The 21,156-nt window shown below is 45.5% G+C and overlaps 2 protein-coding genes across 2 annotated transcripts in view; one reads left to right on the forward strand and one right to left on the reverse strand.

Moving 5' to 3' along the window:
• Window positions 1-901: 901 nt before the first annotated feature.
• Window positions 902-9,623, reverse strand: ACP2 (acid phosphatase 2, lysosomal). The gene is made up of 11 exons (XM_054400258.1): window positions 9,513-9,623; window positions 9,328-9,423; window positions 9,167-9,253; window positions 6,631-6,783; window positions 6,185-6,283; window positions 5,941-6,030; window positions 3,574-3,706; window positions 3,411-3,499; window positions 2,665-2,771; window positions 2,261-2,436; window positions 902-2,178 (listed from the first exon to the last, which is right to left on the reverse strand). The coding sequence occupies exons 1-11, from the start codon at window positions 9,621-9,623 to the stop codon at window positions 2,042-2,044; spliced, it is 1,278 nt and encodes a 425-aa protein (XP_054256233.1). The 3' UTR covers window positions 902-2,041.
• A 2,063-nt stretch (window positions 9,624-11,686) lies between these two features.
• The window catches only part of NR1H3 (nuclear receptor subfamily 1 group H member 3), a 28,232-nt gene continuing 18,762 nt past the window's right edge, over window positions 11,687-21,156 (forward strand). The window contains exon 1 of the mRNA XM_054380684.1: window positions 11,687-11,708. The gene's annotated coding sequence lies outside the window, so the exon portion shown is untranslated. The remainder of the gene's footprint in view (window positions 11,709-21,156) is intronic.

Raw genomic sequence — 21,156 nt, forward strand, 5'->3', positions numbered from 1 at the left:
AAGGCTAAAGAGACCTAGAATAGTGGTGGAAATAGAGCATGCTGCAGTGGACCCTTCCAGATTGGATGGGTTGCATTTTAAGCTGTATGTATGCATGGTTGATGCAGTCCAAAATAGTTTAGCTCAATTCTCACTCTGCTTTAAGTGGGATTGTAAATCAGGGACTTACTTTGGGAGGAGGTATACTACAGCAAGTTCTGTCTGTTTTCCAACACTGAGCACATTGGTTCTAGCCCTGTCAACTCTTAGAGAAGAAAAGGAGTAGAGTTCAGTGTGAATTTGATTTTAATAATGAAAATGAAATGTATTGGAAAAATTACAGAAAGTTATTCACAGTCAAAAAGTCTAAATCATAGAAATCTTTCCTCTGTGTGTGCAAAGTGCATTGCCTTAAAAAGAACAGGTCTGGTCCTCTTAAGTGCACTTTCTATTACCTCTTTCTTGTGCCTGTTTTTACAGGCAGTAGCTTTTTATTTATGACTGTCTTGCTGTGCAGGAGACCTAGATTATATCTTCAGAGGACACAAAGGTGAGAAAGATGCTGAGAACAGCAGGCTGCTTCTGCTGATGGCGAGTTCCCATGCTTGCAGATGCTGATTATGGTACAGGGAAAAGTCCCCACAGTACTCCATAGGGGAAGAAAAGCAAATGTCTGTAACTGGTTTCTGCCACCAAGAAGGGAAGGGAGCTGCACCAGAAAGGGAAGTAAAAGTGAGAAGTGAACGTGCAGTATCACCATGTGAGGAGCCTGTGCTTCTGGTGCCTGCTGCAGTCTCTCAGTTTCTGCCAAAAGCTACAAGGCAGGTGGTGAGCACTTGGCATGAAGTTCCCTGTAGCAGTTGCAGTGCACACAGACCAGCCTGGAGTGAAAAATTCCATTTTGTACAAAATGGTAAAGCAGGGCAAATAAAAGCATCCAGTAACCTGCAAACCTTGATCCTTGATGGTTTGGCTTTTTTTTTTTCCTCATTTGTTTGGTGTCCATCCAGTAGGGAAGATGTGAAGAAAAACTACAGAACATGGCATTTAATCTAGTCTTGGGTAAACAGCTCTGCTACCTCTCTTTTAATTGCAGCCTAAAACCATTCTGCTAGTAAAGCACACTCCTTGGGCTCAATAGTGGAAATTTAGACTGCCTGCAGTACTGGATACTCTCTGTAATAGATAGAGATGGGCAAGACAAATTAAAAGGCTGAATCTTTACATAGGGCCCAAGTTTCTTACAGAAATTCTCGTTTCTAGAGCCAACGTTGCACAAGAAATTGGGTCTGAGTTTGCTGTGGTCACAGGAATTCATCTTGCTGATGAAGCTCTTAGTTTCTTTGGATAATCTATAACCTACTCCGAGTTGAATCCTAGAAACTACTGCCAGGTTTTCAATCTTGTCCTGATTCCAGGCCAGTCCTCTCCTGAACTACATGAGGAAGGAAAAAAAAAGACCAGTTTCCAGCAGCAACTACTTGGCAGCCATCTCAAGAAACACTTTTCACAGTCTGCCATCATCTGCAGCAGTTCCCTCTGCATGGGCAGTAGACGAGTCTCAGTGCACTGCTGGTGAAATGTCCCCTCTGCTCCAAACCCAGCCTTCTCACTATCATCAGCCTAACAGCTTGAGAGAAAAGCACTCAAAGAAGGCTGACACTGAAGAGAGATCCAACAACTGACTGCACTGCATGTGGCAGCTGCTGGAAGCCCAAGCCCCTTTGCTACAATTGTGAGTGGTAACATTTACAGTCACTTGAAAGAAGGAAAACTCTTGACCACTGCCAACTGGCCATGTTGGGAACACCAGACTAGGTAAGGTGTATGAGGACTAAGGGGCACCACAGAGTATACTGGCTTCAGAATTAAGGTGTCATTTCCATTAGAGTACTTCAGTCCTCTCTCTGGCACATCACCTTAAGAAAGCATCCAAAAATCAAGTCCAGCTTCATTCTGGGAAACAACAGCCAAAGCAGAATGCTCAGTAACTGAAGGTGCTCAATCATCCTTAGGGGCAACACTACTCCCTCCTTCTGCCTGGGAAGGAGCTGAGGCATTGTCAGGGCTGTTCTTCTCCCTCATTGGAAACGTGCCGGTACCCGGGAGGCTGAGATTGTATGCGAAAGAGTACAGTCAAAAGGAGGATTATAAGGAGAAGGAGAATGGATCCACACACGGCCAGACCCACAAATACTTCTGCAAGGGAGAAAACAAAAATGGTCACCATGATATCATCCAACTTTACTCCTTCTGCCACACTGGTCCAGCCTGGGCTCACCTGTGTCATGTATGTTGCTTGCTATGTGGCATTCTTGCTCCCAGTCCTGGGGAACAACAGTATCTGTAAGTTCCAAAAATCTTTGCAGTGGACATTTATGTTGACAGCCAGGGATTGTCAGTGGGAAAGGTTCCTTCCCACTCTCATTCCGAAAAAACATCTCCACAGAGAAGTTTCTGAAAACAAAACACAGATAAATGTGTTTTTTTTTTTTTTTTTTTTTTCCCCAGCTGAAGTCATTCCTTCCTAAACATTTAGTATGCATACCCTTTCCTTTAGTCTGGTGGTAGCTTTTTTCCTAAGTCTGCCACTAGAAGCAATATTGCATCCCCCTAGGGTGGAATAGCCTAAGTATATAACCCTTGAGGTGAAATCACAGCAGGTATCTTTACTGCAGCCCTCACCCATCATCCTCTTGGTACAGCTCAAATAAATGACATGAGGCATATGGTGGTTGAATCTTGTTGTAGACATCTAGAGCCATCTGCAGTGCCACAAGTGTGGTGTCATGCTGAGAAAGAGGGAAAAAAAAAACAACAAATCAGTTACCTCTATGGATGTGGCAGGGCAGCTCAGAACATGCCAGTAATGGACAGAGCAGTGCTGAGGGAATGCCACCATTGTAACTTCCATCTGGAAGAAGGCAGAGGAACTGTACTGCTAGAATGGTTCTGTGACATTACCAGAGAAGGAGAGGAAGTGAAACGCAGCCATATCTATCCTGCATTGTGCTTTTAAGAATTAAGCTCTAGAGAGCAACGTGGGAGAGACACATGACGTTCCAGTCAGTAGGCTGCTGGAAAAGGGGGATGACTATCTACACTGCTGAAACATCCCATCTGAGTAGCATCAACCCATCTGAGTAGCATCAACCCATCTGAGTAGCATCAACCCATCTACCAAGTGAATGATACACTTGCTCCCCAAAGTTTTCCAGTCTCATCCACAAGCCTGAGCTAACAGGAACTGGGAACTGCAGAAGTTGGGAGTTTTCCTCAAGGGCCCTAAAGGAATGATGCCAGATAATGCATATCCCACCCATCCAGAGGCAAAATACCTATGTCCTCATCACTGCATGTGGATAATTATCACCAAGCCCAAAATCCCCTGTGAGGAGATGAATAAAAGCTAGCCCCAAGCTCTGACTTACCGCTGAATAGACAAGTAGTTTCAGGTTCTGGTGGGCAGAAACGTTTGCTGCTTTTGTTAGGTTTTTCCTTATGTGATCCAGCAGGACCCCTGAGGAAAGGCAGCAGCTGGTAAGAGTGAAAACTAGACAGGGCAGCATGAAGTTCCCTTTCCAGTGCACTCACCGCCTTGCAGACGAGCTTTTTCTATCCGACTGTGGATCCCAAACAGAAATTCAAACCCAAAGTCTTTTAGTTGCTTCAATTGAGCCATGACATCTGGTGTCACCCATGCAGGCAAATCCATTTTGTGTGCTTTCTAGGAGAAACAGCATGGATCACAGATTAATCAGAGAATGAATTAAGGGTGTCTGGAGTCTTGCCCATACTGCTATTGATTTCCTGTAATATTTTAAATATACCCCTTTCCCATTTATGCTTCTGTCTTCACAGTGCTGTACTGCATGCAAAGAATTTATGTGGGTTTTAATGTTATTTCAGAAACTAGTAATGGGAAGCCCAATGATTAAAATCTAGGAGATACGTTTCTGTGAGAGCACAACTGGAGTTCATTATCATAACACCAACATAATCATTTTAGGGAATTTCTTTATGTGTGGCTGATTTCTGCCCTGCAGATGGCATGGAGAAAAAAAAAAAAAAAAAAGTCACAAACTCAAGGTTTCCAGCATATCTGCAGCACAATTTCCCTACAGGCTCTGAGGAAGATACTGTATAAAGTTAGCAAGCACTCTGTAGATGCAATACTGGGATGCACTGCTAACAAAGCCCAGTACTCAAACCCAGAATACAGAGAACTGGGAATCAAGAGAAGATCTTGCTTTGCAGCCAACCCACTACAAGAAAGGATTAGTTATACTGGCAGAGAAGTGGCAATTATGGTTCCGTAGCAGTGAGCAATTTCTTATGCCAAATTTCACCAAACTGCCAGAAGATGAGGCTGAATATTCTTAAGGGCCCATTCTGTCTCTGGTTCAGAGAAATTCCGGTCAGCAACTTAGTTATTTATTGTTTCATGAATTTTCAAAGAGAATAGCTGTTACTTCTTGGATGTTTTTATTTTCTCCATCCAGATGGCAGAATGAATCTCCCAGCTCAAGTGAAAAAAACCCAGTCCTTTTCTTCAGAACACTGTTTGCATGCATTAGAAAAAAAGAGGAAGTCCAAAGCAGCGGAAGAGACTGATCAACCTGAGGGTGCAGTTTTGAGAGTAAAACTCCCCTGCCTCATAATGTTCTGGTTTCCCTTTGTGACAGTGAACTATTCTCCCAAGTTCTTGATGATTACACAGTGGTTGTCAGCTGACCTTGCAGGCCCAATTTGCAAGCTCATTATTCAAGCCTTGACAAGGAGTTAAGATTTGAAATTCTTGATCTCTTTGACCAAAGGATTTTTTTGTTACTGACAGAAGTTGCTTCACTGGGATTGTTACAAGATAGGAGATGTAGTTTGTGATACGAAGGGCAAATTTATGAAGCACAGTGCAGCTCTGGAGTGGAATATTCTCAGCTTGCAGTAACTTAAGCTTCTACTTAACCTAGCAAAGTGCAATTCTGTGCACTTTGATTGATCTTTTACATCCCCACACTACCACATACCAATGTATATCGACGCCAGCAAGCTAAGCAATCTTGCCTCTCTATAGGATTAGCATGACACAGTGTCAAAATGCTCAGGTTTTACTGTTTCTTCCAGAGTTAGCTAGCTGGATATGAAAGATCTCTAGAACTTACTTCATCATGCTGTATAGGTACACACAAATAACTTTGTGTACAACAACTCCATCTCCTGGCTGTATGACCTTTACTTGAGCACTACCACAGCACAGCTAACCTGATTTTTTTGTTTAAGCCTTCATGGGATGTGCTTTCAACACACCTTGGTGTGAATATAGACTTTGATTCCCCACCCCATACAGTAAGAGTAGGTAATGTCTGTCTCTATTTGTTCTCTGGCAAAGGACCTTATAATAGGCCAAAAAAAGATGTATGTGGGTGAGCCCCGTTTACACAGAAGAACGTTATTTTCTTTTAGAGATGGCATTAACAAGAACAGAAAGTAGTTGACCTAAAGTAAGGGATGTAGAAGTAGAACCAGGAAGAACCCTAATTTAAGATTCCAAATTAAATAATGAAGTTAATTAATGCTTTTTCAGTTTCCAGAGATCTCATTTCTAGCGCCCTTAACTCAGACTTGTCCACAGAGAACTAAAGATTTCAGATTGCAGTCTTTTTTTTTTTCTAGTGACTTTCAAAAGAGGTATTTGTTATACAGTTGGGAGTTCTTCTATCTCTGGCATGATATATAAGCTACAAAATGGGAAGTTATAGGGTGCAAAAGCACCAGGTAACTCTTGGCACATCCTTCTAGCACACAGGAACTGCTATTAGTCTGAAATTGTAACATTTACTTCTAACCGTAGGTGGAAATGGTGAAAAATTGTTTTAAAGCATTTTGCAAAACAGTTTTCCAATAAATCCAGTGAGTCCTAAAAATTAATTCCCACACCTCTAAGATGATGGTGAAACTTACTTCACAGAACAATGTGTCATACACACTCCAAACAGATTCAAGAGAGACATCCCGGATCCCAGTCTCGTTTGCTACCATATGCAGAAATTGCTGTAGGTATGAGAAAAGAGAAGGATCTTCATGTTTCTGGTCTCAATAGTGTATCCCATGCACAGGTACTCCTACCTTTTTCTCAGAGCTCTGACTGTAGAGAGGTGATACTACAAGCCTAAAACTACCTTATGTCATGTAAATAATCACTTACCCAATTCTCTTTTGTCTTATTTATGTATTCTGCTGAGTGCCGTGTTTCTTTCTGTAGCTGTTCATACCGTGGACAGGGGGTCAAAGGAAACTTCAGTAGCTGAGCAGAGACAAAAGCAGCTAGGTCATCGAGAACAATGAGGCACAGAATTTTCAGTCAAAACACAACCGTAACAAAACCCTAACTTGTGGAATGCATCTATAAAAAGCCAAGTACGGCCTTCTAATGTACTCCAAATCACATGTGGTCTGCTGAGGTGTTCCAGCTAACATGTTGAGAGAACACAGCCCCTGAATTCTTGTCTTGTTCTAAAAACAGAACCTTTGCAAAGTAGGTCCCAGGAGAAGTTCAAAACAATCTGACTCAAGACTGAAACAAACACTTTAAGAGAAGTCAGCATACCACACTATTTGAGTAGTCAGTACATATCCTTGAGACTAACTTACCCTTTCCTCAGACTCAGGTACTGTGTGCACAGGGATAGGCTGCCAGGAGATATTAGGGTTGAACATCTGTTGTCCCTCTGGGGGATACAGGCCTGCCAGATTGGCCTCTGCACTCATCAGTGTCCGATCACAGTCTGTGCTGCGGATGAAGATCTGCCAGGACAGGGACAGAGCACCGTTAGTAGTGCTACTGTAAGTGGTGATGCTTGGACAAGGATGATGCACTTGCTGAGGAACGTTGCCAAGTGCATTCCCAAGTCCACTGCAGCAGCTAATCGTTGACAAGAAGAAAACAGGAGCTGAAGTGACCAAACTTGCTGATGTCAGCCTGGACAAAACTGTGAGGACAGACAATTTGGTGTTGTGCAATACTAGAGCAGTCTGTTCTGGATCAGGGGGATAGCCAGATGCACTGGCTACAGATAGAAAGGAGTCTGAATATGAGGAATAGTAAGAAAACAGCAAGACAGAGATGCAGATAATGATGGACACAGATAGGAAAAGCACTATATTTATATAACAAGACTGGGGCAAACTCCTACATTCTGTTCTAGAGACAACCTTTTGAGCTCATGAAAAAAAATGGCTTCTCCAAGCCTCAGTTTTTCTGTGTGAGAAATGAAGACAAGAGTGATCTGACTAGCAGGAAAGGAAGGAAGAGCTAGGATTTTATTTGTCCACTGTGGTCTCTTGGGATTGATGGACCAAGGCTCAGAGATTCCAGTGCTCAAAGAAAGAGAGATGTGAGCCAGGAAAAAACAAAACAAAACAAACAAACAAAAAAAAGGAGAAACAAGAAAAATACGGAAAAGTTCAGATGGTCAAAATGGCAAACTTTGGTATCCTGGTACCAGAAATACACTTAAGGGGAGACAAGAGAGAAGCCAGTGATGAAACAAGATGAATACACAGGAAATAGTGAAAGGATATTGTAGAAAACAGCAGGTTGAATTTTAAACAACAATAAAAAGCCTGAAGAATGAAAGTCAATGTCAAGACTGGGATTTTTTTTTAAGTTAGATGAGAGAAATGAGAAAAAAAAAAGTATGTGTTCACTCTGGATAGCATCTCCCAAGTGAAGCGTATCTGAAAACTTAACAGTCAATTTTACTTCCTAACTGTGGCTTGAAAACAACTGACGCTGGACTCATTAGACAAGATTGCTTTCATCCTCTATCATAAAAAACAATTAAGCCCTGAAAGTACATGCTTTCTTCAGCACCTTTTGCCTGGGCTCCAGCTTGCTGCTGAGTCAGGTGACAATGGTCATACAGGTGTCACTTAGAGGCAACACTTCTTAGAGGTTGCTCAACTGGTGCAGGAGTTCAGGTTTGGTTAGCAGGACAGCTTTTGTTTGCATATGCTCTGGTTTGTTTTTCCTTCTCAAGCATGAGAAGGAAAACAGTTTCAGCTGGCAAAAGCTTAGCAGAGTGAAGTATGTTTGGAAAGGAACTATCGAGGAAGGTTAAAGATCCGTGTTCGAGCCAATGCTGGAAGTTTTGTTGATGAAGAAAACGTCAAAGGGATGTAATCCGAACTATGTCAAACTGGGTGCTCACTAGGGAGCCTAAAAAGGGGGAAAACAAAGACAGAAAATCATATGGGGCTTCTCAGTTTTCACTCTCCCTAAATGAGCTCAGATAATATAACTTGAACAGACACTGACTCACTAGTAGAGCAAGGGGAGCTGACTGCCTGCTGTCCATCTGCACCACATGGCAGCAAGACTCTCGTTGTGGCACTTGATCATGTTCCAGTTGACTCTCACTTCTCTAATCAATTAGCATTTCCTTACCCAACAAGAGCTCCATAACTTTTTGTAAAAGAAACCTACCCATTTCTCAAGAACTGTTAAAAAGCGTGTCAACATCCCAGAGAGAGAGGGAAATTAATAGCTTTGGGGAATTGAAGCAGTTGATACTTTACAGGTGGAAACAAAGGAGAGTCACTGCTGGTGAGTAATTACTGCTTATATATACAAACTCCCATGAGTCTGTACCTGAAATGCATTGGGGAAGGGAGGACAAGTACTATCTGCTTTCTTGTCAGCTGGTTTGACAAAAAAGTAATCACAAAATCCCGAGTAAGACACAAATACCAGCTAAAACACAGCATTGCTGTTTGTCCCCTTGACTTCAGAGGACGCCGCTTTATCAGTCTCCTAGCGGAGCTGCTGCTCCACAGTCTGTGGCTGAATTGCCTGAGGGCCCGCAGCAGCGGCAGGCTGCCTGATCCGTCCTCCCCAGGCGGGCAGACTCAGAACAAAGCCTGCACTCGGCCCTCTCTTCTCGATCTAGGCAGCCTGCGGTGGAAACGGGCTAGAAACAAAAACACTTTTGAGAAGAGACCGGTGCCAGCGACGTTTCTCTTCTGAAAGAAATCATTCTCGACGAGCGCGACGTTTCCCGCCGACTTCCCCCCTCCACCCCACTGCCCTCAACTGCCGCCTGGCCCCAGTGTCCCACGCCCCTAGGCGGTAAATAACGCCATTCCTCCCTCGAACGCAGGTGTCGGCGCGACGACCGGCGGCACTAACCTCCTGCCGTCGGTACGCGGCACTGAGGAAGTCACGGTAGCGCTGCCGCAGGACCTGGCCCAGCTCCCACTGCTGCTGCATCCCCACCTGAAAGAGCACCGGACGTTACTGACAGCGCCGGCTCTGGCCAGCCCCGTGTCCCGCCGCGGCCGCACACGCACCTGCGTGAGCTGCCCGAATCCCTGGGGCCAGGAACTTTCTTGATAGGGGTCCCGCGGATAGGCCTTGATAGGCGAGCGGTCTCCGTGCCGGTACACCTGCGGGCAGCACCACGTCATACTTGTCCGACCTCACCAGCCCCGTGGGCCTGGCCCGGCTCCCTCCTGCCGCCCCCCTTCCCTCTCACCAGCGTTACAAAACAGAGGCTGCGGGACTGGGTGGGCGGCGGCTGCAGGCAGAGTGCCAGGAGAAGCAAGACGGCGCCTCCCCAGCCGCATCTCGCCAGATCCGCGGCCATGGCGCTTGCCGCCGCCCGGAACCGAGCCGCCGCCGCCCACAGGACTGCACGAACACAGTTTATCTGCGCACAGTGACAGGGCCGCAGTTGGGACCAGTGACCGACACTTCCGGGAGAGGCTGAAGTCGCGCGGACTCGCGTGTCCGCCTCGCAACCCCCGCCCGCAGTGCGCGTGCGCGGCTGTGGGTGGGCGGCGAGGGGCGATCGGCTGCCCGCAGGGTGGCCCCCGGCGGCTTCACGGGATGTGCTTTGCCCCTCTCCTCGCGCGGACAGGCACGTCTCGAAAGCGGCGAGTGGTGTAGGACAGCTCCCCTGCGCTTCGTAGGGCCGGACGAGACAGAGCCGGTGTGGAGACGGGGCCGGGCCTCAGGCGGGCCCCCGGGGCTGTTCCCGCCTCCTGATGGGCGGAGGCGGAGCCGAAGCCGGCCCGCTGCAGGAGCGCCTGGGCCCGTTTGGAAGCTGCGTACGGCCGGATCTGGCCTACCGGCGTCACGGCGGCATCCTCCGCTGGGTGGTCGGCGTCTGGCAGCGCGGTGGAGGCGTCCCCGTGGGCTTCAGCCACGTAGGTGCTGGGCAGTGGGTAAGAGTGGGTGGGAGCGTGAGGGTGTAGTGGTTTGTTGGCGTGCGGAGCGTTGCGGCTCTCCACGAATAAAGCTTTACCTCAAGTGGCTCTCTCCAGCGCGCAGTCATACGGCGGTTGCTCTTGAAAACAGAATCAAGCTTAACGATTTTCTGGCAGCATCTGTGATCACTTGGGCAAAGTCTTAACGGGCAGAAATAAGGGAAACGTGCTGGCACGCATGACCTGTCTGCCTGGCTTGGTGGGGCGTTAATCGTCTGATCCCTTGAGTCAGCCTAAGGATGTCCGTGTGAAAATAGAAATCTTCTGCTGACTGTTGACGAAGAAGCTGTCGTTGGCAGGTTTTGCTCGGGTTTGGTCATTCCTTACAAACCTCGGTGGAACTGGTGTGAGTGGTGTGAGGAAACCTTGGCCTCTGCTACCCTGTGTGCATCTGCTGTGTTGTTGACCACAGATTTAATAGGTGCCATTTAAATAGAGAAATCATACGTGATTGATTGCTTGTCTCTGTATATTAGTGCGTGAAGACAGGTGATTACATGGGGTTATCAGCTTTCACTTTTTTAAGAGGAGGAAACATGGCTTTCATGTTTGCAAAAAAAACTTGAGAGTCAAATAGCTCAAAAGTTAGCCCCTTTGTATGTGTTTATTTGCTTAAATCTATGTGGTTTGCAGCGTGTTTTGTGTATGTCTTGGTGTGCTGAATTGCTTATGACACAGAGGAGTTATGTTGGGCACACGAAGTTCAGCTGGAAGGAATACTCTGATTAATTTGCTGGAACACTTTGCAAATTTACACTAACTCCACCTCCAGGAAAGCGGGATGTTCTTGCCGATTCTGTACCACTGGGAGTCTTGATGCGGGGTGTAAAGAAAAGGTTGTTTGCAGACAGAGTGCACGTTGCTCCGGCGGGTACCTGCTTTTTTACTGTTCTGCTTAGTCGGCTCTGCTTCGCCGAGCTGAGATGAGGGGTAAACGGGCAGCGGCGGCTGGGCAAGAAGGTGAAGATGTGAACACCGGCGGGCACGGAGGAACGTGGTGACGAGGGCCTGGACCCGCCCGTGGTGGCAGTTGCAGTGCCCGGTAGCTAGCAGGCGGGTCCGGGCAGTGCGCTGGCTCCCGAAGCTGGCTGGCGGCCTTCGCCCTCCTTCCGGGCCCAGTAGGCGGGACGGGGACCGGGGCTGGGGGAGGAGCGGGTCGGGCACGTGACGCGGGGATGCGCCGCGCGTGACATCACCGGAGCTCGGCTGCAGCGTCCCACCGGCAAGAGCGCCGGGCCGGGCCGGGCCGCCCCTCCCGCCGGCGGCTCGGGGGGCGGCGGCCTCCGCGGCACGTAGCCGGAGAACCGTGGCACCACCGCCAGGAACTTTTCTTCCCCGGCCCTGGCTCTGGGGGGCGGTGTTTCTGTTACTCACGGCGAGGGAGGCGGACGCGCTCTCTGGACCCGCGGCCTGCATCGGCCCAAGCCGCGGCAGCGTTTCCTGGGAGCGGGCGGCTTTGGAAGGTGCTGGAAAGGAGGAGAACTGCGCGGGGCCTGGCGGGCCACGGGCTGAGCTGGCAGCGGCCAGCAGGCCCCAGTGGCACTTGTCTGCTGGCTGCTCGAAGGGCCCTGCCGGCCGGGCCCCGCTGCGCCGTGTGCGGAGGGTTTGGCCTCTTGGCCTGGAAAGCCGACGGCTGACCGCGTCCGGTATTGGCGTAGGCGACTCGCAGTCTTGGGCTAGCGGCAGCTGCGCAGTTGCACTGCTGGAGAGGGTCCCCCTGCTGAAGAGGTCGGAGAAAGGATAGAAGCGGCAGCTGGCTGGAAGTAACAAGTTAAAACAGGCGTTTAAGGAGGGGATATTGACTACGCATGGTCGTTACTGCACGTGCAGAGGTGCTGTCAGATGCAGCATCGAGATGTTTACTTGCGCTGTGGTGGCTTGCTAGCTTTCCTCTTCTGTTGTCTCCTCTGCTTTGTTCTGCGTTTCTGTCATTCACCTGTTGCATCCTCTCAGCCTAGTTCATGAGCTTTGTGGGACACAAACAGCTGTCAGTTTATGTGGTGCTGTTAAAAGGTAATGGTAAGGACTCTTCATTGTGCCATTTCACTGCCACTTGTTGTGCTAAGGCCCACAGATCTGTTGTAACAGCTGGGTTTTTTTATGTACTAGCAGCAAATCTTGGATCACTGGTGAAAGAGAAATACTTTATCACCTGAAACTTCCTCCTCTACTTCCCTTTTTTCCTAAAGGCATTGCTGGTTTCTTCATAGCCAAGGCTTTTTTAAGGGACTGTCCAGCACTGAGTCACGTTTCTGTCTAACCATTTGGATCCCTGTGTCAGCCAATTTCTGGCTATGACTGCAGGTTATGTTTGTCTGTTAAGAAGAGTCCTCTTGGCTACACTTCTTGTTCCAAAGTACATGGAGTATCTACTGTTCCCCATATGTCAGGGTGAAGGCTATACCTGAGGACAGACATAAGAAAAAAGCTCTCTTTAATGAGTGGTGGGCCTCATTTATGGAGTGAGACACAACTGCCCTGCTGAGGTAGAAAAAACTTTTCATTTGGAGAAGCTACCATGTTGTGAAAATTCCAGCATGCTGAGCAAAACCTTTTTTACCTTTGGGCTGTGGAAAGAGGACATTGGACACGGTATGCATTATGTCAGGACCATACGGAGTTTAATCTTGTTGTGCTTCTCTGCTATCACAGAGCAAACCCAAACCAGTCTTGGGTAGGACAGAACATGAGTTATTGCAGAGCTGCTTGGGAGTTCTGTGGGTGCTGGAGGAAACCTTCAGCCACTTGTATTGTAAAAGGATACAAGAAGTAGTATGGTAGCAGGGGCTATATATAGAAATTGCCTAATCTTAAAAAACAAAAACAAAAAAAACCCCAGCAAAATCCCAGGAAACTTTATTACATAATTAGTATGTTATGTCTGTGTGCGTTGGGTTACCATCACTGCTTATTTCCAGTTATGGCTGCCACGGCTCTCTACACTTAATGAGCATTGTTCCCTTTACCAGCTGGCTGTGAGGCAAGGAGGCAGGCAGAGGGTGCAGAACAGGCATGCAGTCCTGCAAGTGCAAAGCATGAGTTTACTGTGTTATCCTGATCTCACACCTGCCAGAAAAGTCATGTTCCCAGTGTGTGAAAGTGTTGTTGTTGGATGTTTGATCCGGTGGTGATGGTCTCAGACCTCAAAAGTTGTGTTTCTTGTAATAGATCTGATCTATGAATGTATGGCTATCGAGACTGTCAGTTTTCAAATTTTTAAGTTTTGAGTATAACTGTTGCTGTTTTGCAACAGTTGAGTTGAGAAGTTGAGTTTGAGAAGTTGAGTTCCCATCTACCCAAGGAATAGCATAGAATATAAGATGCTTTATCTTGAACAAACACGTTGAAGAGAGATCCTGCTTTCTAGTTTGGAAGCAGCTGCTGTGAAAGTCTCGTTGCAGATCTATGGGTCTTTGCATGTTGAATAGGAAAGCTTATCAGATTGTATGCCATGCTCTCCCTACCTTCCCCCAGGTAATAAGATTGACAGACCTCACAATCTTAGAGAAAAATCAGTGTTTCAGAGATGAGGTGAAACTTGTCTTAGGTATCCGTGCCCTTGACAGGGATTCCATTCTTTGGCAGTTCATTCCAACCTAACTATTCTATGATTCTATACAAAGGGATCTTGTTTAATAGAGGGAAAATGTTCTACTGGTCTGCAGCAGGATATGTTGCCTTGTTTTCCTCACAGCATAATATTTCAAGAAGGCAGAATCACATTCTCTTGGCTGTGGAAACTGTCTTTGTGGGAAGGAGCTTCCTCTTAGGAGGGAATTTGGGGAAATGCTTCCCCTTGACAGGTACCGGTCTGCATTTAGGCTGCAGACTGGTTGAACAGTACAACGTTGGGCTTAGCATTTTGATTGTGGTTACTGCAGCCAGAAGCTGTAGTGCAGTAAGTTTGGTTTGAGAGGATAACTTTGTTAAATTAGATGAGGCTGCCCACATTCTGTCAGATCTTAAAAAATCTCTATTAGAAGTGATTCAATGGATTACCTTAGCATTCCTATGTGGTTTTTATCCTTTGACTTCCTGCTCAGGACAAAATGGCCTTTTCCAGTTTTGGAGCATGAACAAAATTCTTGTGTCCTCACTAAAAAGGAGACACCCATGGAGCCAGTATGTCTTGCACTTTTAGATCTGCATATCTCAAAACTGTATTTCCTGTAAAGCAAAATTACTTGTTTTATTGAGTATCAAAAAGAAAATGGTGAAATACTCAATTTCCATATAATTTCATGGATCACTTTGAAGCATACAGTGTAAGGCTTTTAGGTATCTTATATGGGGAGGGCAAAGGCTAATTAGGGTGGTGCATAGTGGAGGGCATAGCACCGCAGACCTTCCAGTATGTTTAAAGGAGGGGAAAGGATAAATGAGGGAGTGATTGGCAAAGAGAGAGTGAGAACTGAGAAACTGGTCAAGACCTGAAGAGAACAGTGTAAGAGAATGAGAAATGTAGTTCTTGTTTTGAAGAGACCAAAACTGGAGGATTGAGTAGAACTATCTTGTGGCATGTGGGGATCCAAGCAATTTAAAAACCATGCTGCAGAGTCTGGTTGTACTGTGTGTGCATAAAAACCTCCCTGAGATGTAAATAAAAGGTGCTAGGGGAGTATACAACTGATTGCCAAAGCGGATGACTGGCAAGAGAGTAGGTGTCTCCTGGCATGTAAAGCTTTCTAGTTTAATTTGTTTGGTTGGTTTTGTTTGTTTTTGTTGTGTGGTTTGTTGCTTTTTTTTTTTTTAATTGGCAGATATACTTGTAACATTTCTTGAAACCAATTGAGCATGGAAGTTGTATCCTCTCTCCCTCCAGGGAGAGGGGCAGTCTTGGCGTGCTGGTCCTACCACAACTATGAAACAAACAAGATTAATTGGTTGAAATCAAGGCTTCCCACTTGCTGATTCAAATCATGATTGAAGTTGACGATTTAAATAATTCATGTAAGCTTTGTTTTGCATTTGGTAGCTTCTTAAAAGGAAGGTTCATTTCTAATTGGTTAGACTAATTTATGAGTATTTCTTGCTGAACAGGACTATACAGGGTACCTGCATACACCCCTTTATGCTATTGTATCACAGTAAATGTTTACATTAGAAAATGGCAGCATTTACAAAGTGAATAATTTCTTTCCTCATGACATGTACAAAACTGCATTTGAATTTTTATTTATTATAGTTCAAATTAAATATGCAGGGTTTTTTAATAATTAGACTATAATCACACTAGTCACGCGCTGGCTGCATAAGAGAAAATATGATTGCTGGAGTGGGTGCTACTAAAACTGATTTATTTTAACAGAGAAGTGTTATCTGTACTAAGCAGAACGAACTGGTTGGTTTTAGTCATTGTGTCCTTCCAGATCTTAGAACGAGCATAACTGATCCCCCCTTGGCTTGGTATTATTCAGAGACTGGAAGAAAGAAACACCTCCCTCCCTGCATTTTATGCTGCCTCCCCCACCTTTGAGTGAACTGAACTAATTTGATAAGTGAATTGAATAAGCTAGTATTTCTGACTTTTAATAAGAACAGTTTGTTTTATGCTGTAGTGGACTCTGATTCTGTGGACTTAGTGACTTTCCTGAGTTTAGGAATTGCACTCTTTAAACATTCTCTAGCAAACATGTGCCTTGGTTAGAGTGTGTGTATGAGTGATTGTTTTAGGTTTTATCATAAATTGTCATTAAATGAGAAAGTGAATGCATGTAATCTTTAAAAATGTATGTAAATTCCATTTAAAGAAAATGTTTAGAATTTAAATAGTTATTTAGGGCCCTTATGAAATGAAGACAAAGAGACAGGCTTCTGCAACAGCTTTGTGGTGTACCTTGTTTGTTAGGGACATAAATGCAGAAATGTGCCAGCCCCTAAAGGACTCCACATGCCATGCCAGGGAATATTCCCAGGGGATTTTACACAGTCAGGCTGCTAGATACACGTGTAGTTGAGCACCTATCAACAGGAACCCACATGGGAATGTTTGTGGGCACATGAAGTTGCACTGGAACAGCATTTAAGACTTGCTCTGATGGTGCTTGCCTTGACATGTAGGTACACACAGGGAGTCCTGTGGCCAGCCCTCCTCACCAGCGTGCTTTGGCTTGCATGAATACTGTCACCAAGGCAGGGCAGCTCACTCAGCTGTGCACTCTGAGGGTAGAAGGAGTAGCTCTCACCTTGCCTTCAAATACCAAATTGGTAATTCTGGTGTTCTGATCGACTTCTTCCCACCCCTGGCTCTTGTCTGTAGGAGACTGATAATATTCTGGCTTCTGTGAAGGGACCGGGAAGAAGTTCTAAATATGGCTTCTGTGTTTACAGCTGTTGAGGGAGACAGATTCTCAGGCATCTGCAGGAAGTCCTAGAGATAGGATGTTAAGGTCCATGTAGCATTCAGATAGGCAAAGTTACACTGAGGTGTCAGATTCCCTTCCTTAGCAAAGGAAGAGGGAACTTCTGTTGTGAGATATGTTGTAATATGTAAAGTACTGATAAACATAGATTGTATAATGTAGCTTCTTTTATCTAGGTGTGTCAGAGAAGAGGGGACTTAACTTTTTATCTGTATGGGACTGAAGAAAGTTTTTCTCTTGGTCTCCAGAAAGTTCCGAAATTGTTTGTTTTTCCTAGAACCAGAGCAGGAGTGAAGAAAGCACAAATTGTTGCCTGCTGAAAACATGGATTTTCTTACCATTGCCTGGACTTCGGGGGCATTTTTTAGCACTCTGCTTTTAAACAGCCAGCTGAGGGTAACGACTGAAGAAGAGAGAAGAAACTGGAGACTTTGTCCTTTGTTTCACTATCATTTCCAACTGCTACTCCCTGATACTTTGGGTGTTGCCTTTAGCAGTGTCCCAGATCGGCAAGCCATCCCCACCCTTCTCCCTTGATACAAGGATCAAAATAAGAAATCCAGCCACCTGTTGGCTTAGCCCCACTGCCTGCTTCTACACACTTGTGCTCACATTTTCCAGCACTCGTTTTGGGTTCTCAATTAGTTCTGAGAAGTCACAAGATAAGAGTTCTCTGACAGTATTACCTCTGCTTGCTTGCCTGATGCAGACCCTGCCAGAGCATCAGTCTTTACGGAACCTGTTTTTTCTGTGGGTTATGTGGTGGCTTCCCCCTCCTTGTAGTAGGGTTGCATTGGAATTGGGGATGAACTAGGCTCATGTAGCACAATGCTTGTGACAAATTCTGACAATCTGATGGTTATGGTTTTATTGTTGTCATTTTTTTTTCTATTAGAGCCTTTGTGCAGGCTTTTACCCTTTTCTGGGCTCCATTATTTGGGTAATACAAAAACATTTGTCTGTGAGCACCTCTGATCTCTTTGTGCCTTACTAGTGCTCTTTCTGGATGGATGAAGGTGAGTCCTCCTGGAAGTTTGGAGATAACTTGCGAGGAAGATTGGTGGCTTTGGTTTCTCATCTGGTGGGTGTGCTGTGAGTGCGGCCGTTTCACTGGCTGGTGTTTGAGTGGTGGACTCTTGTCCAGCTCTGGACTGTTTTCTAGCTGAGTATTTGTGGTGATGTCAGGCAGTGTGAGAAGGGAACATGACTTGGCAGGACAAAGTCTGCAGAAAGTTCAGCTCCACATTTGGCCAAGAGCCTCAGAGGGAATGAGATCTACAAGCACATTTTGCTTTCTACACAGCCTGTCACACGCCCTCTCACATGCTCCCTTCCTGTCACACAGATCCTCTTTTGTTATCAGGCCTTTAACCCTTCCATCCTAGCTCCTACCCTGTGGGTTTATAAAAGCAAAAAACCCTCTTTCTCCTTATTTTGCCATTGTTGTACCTTGTAAGTTAGTTTAGTTGCAGTGACCCCCAAAGCAAAAGTAGACCATACAGGCTAGAATCCATAATAGTAAAGTTGAAAGCAGGGCAAGTTTACTTTGCAATAGAGCTCCTTTATTCTGACCTGCACCTATATGCTAGTTTCAGCATGTTTCTTTGCAGTATTTCTGATCTCTCTTCTTACTCTGCTGCGGTCTTCTGGCCAATCTAGATTTGAGTATGTACATCTACTGCAGGGTGGGAACTCCTGCCTTTCTTCTGCTTTTCTAAGAGGATTATTAGGAAAACCTGGCAAAATATATTCCCAGTAATGCTTGAGAGGGGCATGGACTAATAGTCAAGCTTGCTTTGAAGCAATTTAAAACTGTTTCAGTATCCCTCTGATGTGTTCCTTATGTGAGTATTTCTGTAACACTGTCATTTCTTCCTGACCTCTGTGCTACATCCAGGGATGATATTTCTATGAATGGGAACTTTTCCCTTACTGCCCTTAAGGGAATCTTAATGAGTTCTCTGCTGGTTTTGCAATTCAATACTGCATTTCAGTTTTGCCTGTGAGCAGTAGCATTTATTTTGAATGATACTTTTAGCTGGGATGGTGCTTTGATACAGAATGCTATATAGATACATTATAAAAAGGCTGTTTCCAAGAAAGAGTCTCGATTCAGTTATGGTGATAAGCAGCATGCTGATGAAAGTGTAGGTGGAAGGAAAGGAGGAAATTGGAAAAGTGAGCAAACAATTGTGTTGTGAACTGCCTCCCCCTCCTCCCCTACCCCTCCCCTTTTATTCTTTCCTCTTTTGCCTCTGTCCTTAATGTTCTTTTATTTCTCACTTTGAAAGAGAAGGTGGTTTGGGCAAGGGCTTTTAAGTTCTTTTTCTGGTTTTGCTGTGATCATACTACAGCTTTGCAGGTCCTTTGTCTTCCTGGTAACATATCACAGCTGCTTCTTAACTGCTTTTATTTTTTAGTAATAAGTCAGTGCTGATAGTGGATTGGGCCATGTTCCTGCTCAGGAGTCAACAGCAGTTTGATACCCAAATGTTGAAAGTTGGGCTGAGACAGCTTGGGGGAGGTAAGCATAGTTCATTTTTGTGAGACTGGCTGATAAAGGCACTTGGGTAGAACCGGGGTGGGTCGTGAAGTGTTGATCCCTTACTGCATAGTTTAATAGAGTTTTGGTTTGGTTTTGTGTTGTTTTTTTTTTTTTTTTAGGATCAGAGAATCAGTCAGGGTTGGAAGGGACCACAAGGATCATTTAGTTCCAACCCCCCTGCCATGGGCCAGGACACCTCACACTACATCAGGCTGGCCAGAGCCTCATCCAGCCTGGCCTTAAACGCCTCCAGGGATGGGGCCTCAACCACCTCCCTGGACAACCCATTCCAGGCTCTCACCACTCTCATGGTGAAGAACTTCTTCCTCATGTCCAATCTGAATCTCCCCACTTTCAGCTTTATTCCATTCCCCCTAGTCCTGTCACTACCTGATCCCAGCTTTCTTGTAGGCCCCCTTCAGATACTGAAAGGCCACAATAAGGTCACCTTGGAGCCTTCTTTTCTCCAGACTGAACAGCCTCAACTCTTTCAGTCTGTCCTCACAGGAGAGGAGCTCCAGCCCTCTGATCATCCTCATGGCCCTTCTCTGGACACTTTCCAGCATGTCTATATTCCTCTTGTAATAGGGGCTCCAGAACTGGACACAGTACCCCAGGTGGGGTCTCAGCTGAGTAGAGGGGGAGAATCACCTCCCTTGACCTGCTGGCCACACTTCTCACACACTTCTCACACTTCACACACACCAGGCTCTGGTTGGCTTTCTGGGCTGCAAGTGCACATTGACAACTCATGTTGAGCTTCCCCTCCATTAGCACCCCCAAGTCCCTCTCCTCAGGGCTGCTTTCCAGCCAGTCATTTCATTTTAATGAAATAATCATGTAACCAGTATATCGTGTGATTATTTATCATTATCACTTTTTCACATGCAGAAAAGAGGCCTGCAGAAAAATGTCTTGCATTGCTCTTCTCTAGTCATCATCTAGTTGGTTCTTTTATTGCTTATAGACTAGGTTTAACCCTTTTTCCTGGCATCTCCACTGTCAGGGTGTTGTTTTGGATATTCATTCTTGCCTTTTTATTTTTTGTTTACATTCTTGTCTCTTGCTTCAGGTTGGAGATGACATTGGGATGACATCTCAAATCTGTCATGAGACAGACCTTGTGTTCCCTGAAGCAAGGCTATAACATCTATGGGACTGAGGGCCATAAAGGAGGAATGTAGGATCCAAGGTAGAGCTGTAGAGTTCCACAATGATTGAAGAGAGGGGCTTTTCAAACTCTCATGCCCCCATACCTGCTTCCATGCAAGCCCCCATTTTAAAAAAAGAGGGTTTTGAACCTAGCTGGTGGTTGTCATTCCCTCTGATATGGGTGACACTGTGTATTGCCTGTGTCTTTTAAGTTCCATTCTCTGGGAAGACTAAGGAAGCTCTGGGTCTTAAAGCTGTTGCTTCAAAAAGTGCCTGGTTTTGCTTTGCATAGCTGTATAATTGTGTAGAACAAAGTATTGATGGTTGTGTAAAGCTAGAGAAGGAATCCAGAAAGAAAGAGTCTGTGGGCATGTTTTCCATGCTGCCATGCAGTTGCATTTATAAAGAAACTGAGGTGGTGTGGTCAGATCTCATCTTCAGCCTTCAGGTGGGATGTGATGAGCTGTCACTGCACCTAGGATGTATAAGAGCCAATCAGCAGCTGCAAACTTCTCAACTTCAATTTTCCAAAGTAAGCTCTTGCTAGTTAGCAGATTGTTTTGAAGTAGGAAGTTTTCTAGGTTGATTGAATGCTCTTCACGTTTGACTTTGTTATTTTTATTTTTGGGGGCGGGGTGTGATATGTGTGTGTCTGGTATTGTGGTTGGAAGTGTGAAAGGACTACACCATTAGCCAATACAGAGGTCCTAGGAAGAATAAAAATAGCTTCATTTGCTCAGGGAAATTGAGTGATGCTGAAGAATGCTATTGCTGCTTTGAAGTGAGTTTCCATAGGGAGAGTTTGGTATTACAGCTGATGCTGACAAATATATTCTGCAGACAAGGCTCCAG

Source organism: Indicator indicator, chromosome 4, assembly GCF_027791375.1.
Source record: "Indicator indicator isolate 239-I01 chromosome 4, UM_Iind_1.1, whole genome shotgun sequence".
Classification (NCBI taxonomy): Eukaryota; Metazoa; Chordata; class Aves; order Piciformes; family Indicatoridae; genus Indicator; species Indicator indicator.